The 5,620-nt window shown below is 30.8% G+C and overlaps 1 protein-coding gene across 3 annotated transcripts in view; it reads left to right on the forward strand.

Moving 5' to 3' along the window:
* LOC111613032 (histone deacetylase complex subunit SAP130-like) overlaps window positions 1-5,620 on the forward strand; it is a 144,688-nt gene that overhangs the window by 29,974 nt on the left and 109,094 nt on the right. For all 3 annotated transcript variants that reach the window (XM_023354333.1, XM_023354332.1, XM_023354334.1), the window contains exon 3: window positions 1,987-2,107. In XM_023354333.1, coding sequence (XP_023210101.1) covers window positions 1,987-2,107 — 121 coding nt within the window. The remainder of the gene's footprint in view (window positions 1-1,986; window positions 2,108-5,620) is intronic.

Raw genomic sequence — 5,620 nt, forward strand, 5'->3', positions numbered from 1 at the left:
GGACATGTATGTCTCTATATTTCACTTTTTCGCCAAAACTACACATCGCACGTGAATGGTGTTTGTATGTGGTAGTAGCCCTAAGTCTCCATTCGCGCATCAGGGGGGTTGCGTCTCGATAGCTATAAGAATGCGGGAGATATGAGGCTGCAAGTGGTTGAAAGTGGCTTTCTATTTCGAATGTTTTGTTCGAATTTGTTCGAATTAAATTCGAACATAAAATTCGAATATTGGTTCGATTATAGAACGATTGTAAACGTTCCAGAAACGTTGAAAATAGTTCGTTTGACTAAATGTAAAAATTCTCTAATTAGTCTGGAAACAGGGGACCTAATTCTTGCATTCTGTGAAAACGGGTAAGATTAGCTTTAATGTAATTATCTTAATCTTTAATATCGTTACTTTTTGCCCAGCGAAGCGGGTCCTTGCAGCTAGATTCTAGATTAGAAAAACAGTCTTTTATATATATATAAAAAAACTATATTACATACAAATAAACACCCAGCGAAGTGGGTTTTTGCAGCTAGTTTAATATATAAATTTATCACTTTACAACAGACAACATCCAAATTGTAGATATTATATACTGTACTTTCCGGTATATAAGACGACCCCCAACTTTTACAGTTAAAATATAGAGTTTGGGATATACTTGCCATATATGACGACACCTGGCATATAAGATGACCCCCGACTTTTAAGAAGATTTTTCTGGGTTAAAAAGTCATCTTATATGCCAGAAAATACAGTATCTACAATTTTATTACAGTGAAAATCTAAAAGTGCAAATTTTAACACAACTTAATAACTATCTATTTTAATTTGATTCTGATGTTGTCTGTTGTAAAGTGATAATTTTATGCAAAATCAAATTAATGATTAAAAGATATAAGAAACTTTATTGACTTAGAAACATAATCCAAAAGTTATTATTATTAAAACTGATCAAATTAGTTTCGAAAATAAGTACTATAATAAATAACTACTCGTCGAACTAACGCTCGGCGTTCGACGAGCGTTAGTTCGGCGTTTAGCACTAGCTCAGTTTGGAAATGGACGAGAAAGTAATTGATTGTGTGTGCTCCTCCATCGTCGCTATAAGGCAGCACATATATCTCAAAGCGCCCGTAAAGTGACCGCAAAACGCGCGTTTTAACAAAAATCTATAAACGCGCGTTTGGCNCGAGAAAATGCAACTATTGTATTAATCTTTAAAATATTGGTATTAAATCTGTCTTATAAAATCACGACAACTCCTGTAAATCGAGTTATCTGATAAGAATAAAATACAATACCAATATAGCCCTATTGTTGAAAAATTTTGCTTGTTTTTGCTCACTTCGAGTTTTGCTCAGTAGAAATAGCTAAAAAGTGTGCAAAATACATACGGAAATACGGTATTACTGCACCACCTGTATAGGACGACCACCTGCCTAAAAGACCACTTTTTGAAGGAACCGTGGGTGGTCGCCACAGACAGGTTTTACTGTATTTTTCTGAAAAAAAAAAAAAACTTTTTGTTATTTGTATATAAAATTCCAGTAATTGCAGTGTATGATTAAAATATAACTGATATTTAAATATAACTAAAAAGTAGTTTATAATGTTTATAGATCATTAATTATCTAGAATATTTTCCTAAAAGGTTTTTCTAAAATACTGTTCAAGTTTGACCAACTTATTGTCAATTGTAATATTTCAACAGCTAATTGATATATCAAAATCAAATTCAAAAATAAAAACCTCATCGGCACCTTTCAGAATAATTCTCACAATGTGTGTTTTTAATTTAATTCCATAACAGTAAATGGTAAAACTGAACCATTTTAATCTTTAACTAGCTAATTTTAAAATGTTTAATTTCTAAATAGCAATAAGTGCAATGTCAATTACTGATACAGTTACCATATCTTTACTCAAATAATTAAAAACTGATTGAAATCTGTTTTTTTTTTTGTTAATTCTGCCAATTTTTTTATTCATTAGACTTTACATATGAGGGTTCCAGCAGTTCCAAGACCTTCAGTTCCATCAGCAAATCAGATTATTAGTTCATCAAGTATGTTGCCTGCTTCTGTGGCATCTGCTCAGCATCTTGCAAAACCTGGTTAGTAAAAGCTTTAGTATTTAATTAAATTAGTTTTGTAATTGAAATTTTATAATATTTAATAAATTCAATTATAAATACATTTATTTGATTTTAGTATTGAGTTATATAAATTAATTTTTAAGTGAACTAATAATTATTTCAATGAATACAACAATATATATATATATATGTAGTTAATTCTGTCTATAATGGAATCCCATGGGACTGATGAGCAATTCTGTATTAACAGGTTTACAGGCAACTTTTGATTAACACAATTAATTAATCCCTCAATGCTAATGTATATATCAAAGTCATATTAATCAAACACAGTGGTACCTTGGTACATGATGGAACAATCACCACTTCCTAGAACAAATTTTCAGTTAATAACAAATATTTTTATTTTAACTTTCATTTTGTCATCCATAAAAAAGTTTAATATGATAAAAATAAGTAACTAATTTAAAAATAAAATAAAAAGTAACTTTTACAGCAATTATTTATTATGACATCATCACAACACCAGGCTTCAATTTTTAATCATATTTATATTTAATTTACAATATATGCTCTCCATCTCAAATTAGTAGTGGCTTGCCTCTGTACATCATACTTTTTTTTTAACAATACAGTTGTGCCAGTTATCTATTAACTGCTTTCAGGGGAAAATGTTTGAATTGAATTCACATGACTTCTACTCTATACCAGAAGTTCATATATATATAGTTAATCAGGGCCTCCTGCACATAAGGTTTCTGTATCTGGTCTTGAATTTCATCTAATTCCATTCTTGAGATTAAGGAAAGACAGATGGACAGACAATGGTGAATTTATAGGTCTACAATTTTTTCAAATTGAAGCTCAATAAAACTTAGAGCTGCCTACTTTCATCAGACAAAATTATACGTGATCTGGTTCTTTCCCTCCCACTTTATGGATACAGAACACAATTATCATCATATTTTACAACCATTTTAAGTGGATGAAGTGTTTTAACAATACATGTCTGTGACACACTAAAATTTGTTGCATGTTCATGAGTTGTTATTTGTCAGTTTTTAACAATTTCTTCCCACAATTACATTTCATCAGCAGCTTTTGGGCAGCCCTTGGATGTTTTGTATCTTTTAGTTCAAAATTTCTTAAACGAAACTTTCAGAACCACATTTTACACATTCAAAGTTTAGGAGCATTTTCCCCATATACACTATGAGTATTTTTTACTGTTTGTACAGCATATATTCTTTACAAAACTTAAAAAGCATAATATGCCTGATGTGCATTTTATCTGAGACATTTTTACTTGATTTTATTCAAACGGAATATGGTGTAAACAATTTAAAATAAGTTTGTGAACAAAGAATATAATTTCACATTAGCAGTAAGGTGTTAAATCTTGCAATTGTTATAATTAAGTCATATATCTTGTTACGTAAACACAGCTGTTAAAAATATGCTGAAAATTTTCTGTTGAGCATGGAAGAGGATGCCATATTTTCTGTTATTTGGCCTGATTTTACTTTCCATTTTCATGTTAGATAGGTTCTGCTGTTTACAGGTTTTACAGTATATAGTGGTCTTTTTCAAAAAATAAAATTCTGTTTTAGGAAAAATGTAACATAAACTACAAAACAGTGTTTAATAACACTATTTATTTATTTTTTTGGGTTGCAATTTGAAAAAAGTTGTAGATCTGTAAATTCCCACTGTTGTCCATCTGTCTGTCTTTCCTTTAAAAAAGGGACCCAGTTTTTTAAAACTCTCCTGCAGCTCTTTAAACAAGTAAACTGCCACTCCCACATCATTCTCTGAATGTTGATCTTACAGAATGTCCTTCAGCTTTGGGAAGAAATGAAAATTATTGGGAGCATGATCTGGACTGTATGGTGTGTTGTCCACATGTTCCCAAATAAATTTCTTAAAGAATGTTCTAACATTTTTGTTGGCAAGCAGTTCAAGCCTTTGGTCAGCAATCCAGGCCTTTTCTTCTGGAAAGCATCCTTTAACTTTTGCAAAGTTTGACAACACCTTTGTCCATTTACAGATGTCTGTGGTGCATCCAGTTTTTCTACTTGCGTGTAGTCATTTTTGCAATAGTTGCCTTGGATATGAGCAAGGTCATTTTTTATAGGTATGATCACAACTTGCTATCGATTCCATTTTACTGGAGGTATGGTCAAAAAGATGGAAAAAATCTATATGAGAAAAGTTCAGGAAAGATGTAGCTATATTTTGACATACCTTTGGCATCAGTATTTGCATTACAATAGCCAGGAAAAAATTATCAAACTTTTTAAATTTTTCTTCTGTAGTTTTGAAGAAAAAGGTATAATTAGACTGAGAAATTTAATTTAAAAGTTATGGAAACAATGTTACTAAAAGTGGACCCCAGCCATTTTGCTATAAGTATAATGCTATTTTACTGTCTACTTAAAATCTTGAGTAACAAGCAATTATGACATTCTCACAATGCCAGGCTGCAACTTTTAATGCATGTTTTTAATTAATTAATTTAATTTGAAATATATGTTCTTTACCTCAAATTAGTAGTGGCTTGCCCCTGTATGTCATACTTTTCCTTTAACAATAGAGTTGTGCCAATCATCTATTAACTGCTTTCAAGGGAAAATTTTTTAATTGAAATAATGTGACTTTAGGTAAGTTTATATATAGTTAATTGGGCCTTCTTCCCATAAGGTTTTCGTATTGGATTACATCTATCTAACTCTGTTGTTGAGATTAAGGAAAGACTGATGAATGGATGACAGTGGGAATTTATAGGTGTACAATTTTTTCAAATTGCAGCCCACTCAAAATCTCATTAGATTGATCTTTTAGAACATTGAATTAAGAAATCTCAGAGCAAAATTAAATTATTGTTATATCTTTGCACAGAATACAATCTGTTTTCCTATTTTTTTCTTAGAAGGGGACATTTAAGCTTTTAATTGCTTTTTGCATCAGCATTTGATTTTGCTAAAATTTTTATGTTTTAGTAGATCTCTTCCATTAATGCTTGGTAACAACTCATGACAATGAGCAGTAGAATATGAGAAATTTTTTAAACTTTTTCATGTATGTTATATATTGAGTTCTAAAAATTAATTGTAACAAGTGGGCATGGACAAGTGAGTAAGGCACAGGGTTGGAATGCTTGATGTTGCAGATTTGTCTTGCTTTTTTCCAACTTTTTTCAAAATTTTCTTCTGAAATGTGCAATCCAATAAATTAGTAGAAGATATATTTGGCCCAAAAATACTGTTATGTAATTATTAAAATCATTTACAAATTTTAAACTCAACAAATTTATTAGTACAGTAGAGCCTCGAAAACTCGGCACTCCGGATAACTCGGCCACACCCTGGCAGGGCAAAAAAAAATCCTTAGTTAATTAATTTTCATGATAAAGACAGCTTTATGCCTCAAAGTATTTTTCTGAGGTCTGTCTTATCAGGTAAAATACTGTACACAGTGTATTCATTAATTTTTATTTTCATGTAGTAAAGGCTCTATGCCTTCATAAAGGAC

This window comes from Centruroides sculpturatus, unplaced genomic scaffold (genome assembly GCF_000671375.1).
Source record: "Centruroides sculpturatus isolate CEXI.00-Female unplaced genomic scaffold, Cexi_2.0 scaffold310, whole genome shotgun sequence".
NCBI lineage: Eukaryota > Metazoa > Arthropoda > Arachnida > Scorpiones > Buthidae > Centruroides > Centruroides sculpturatus.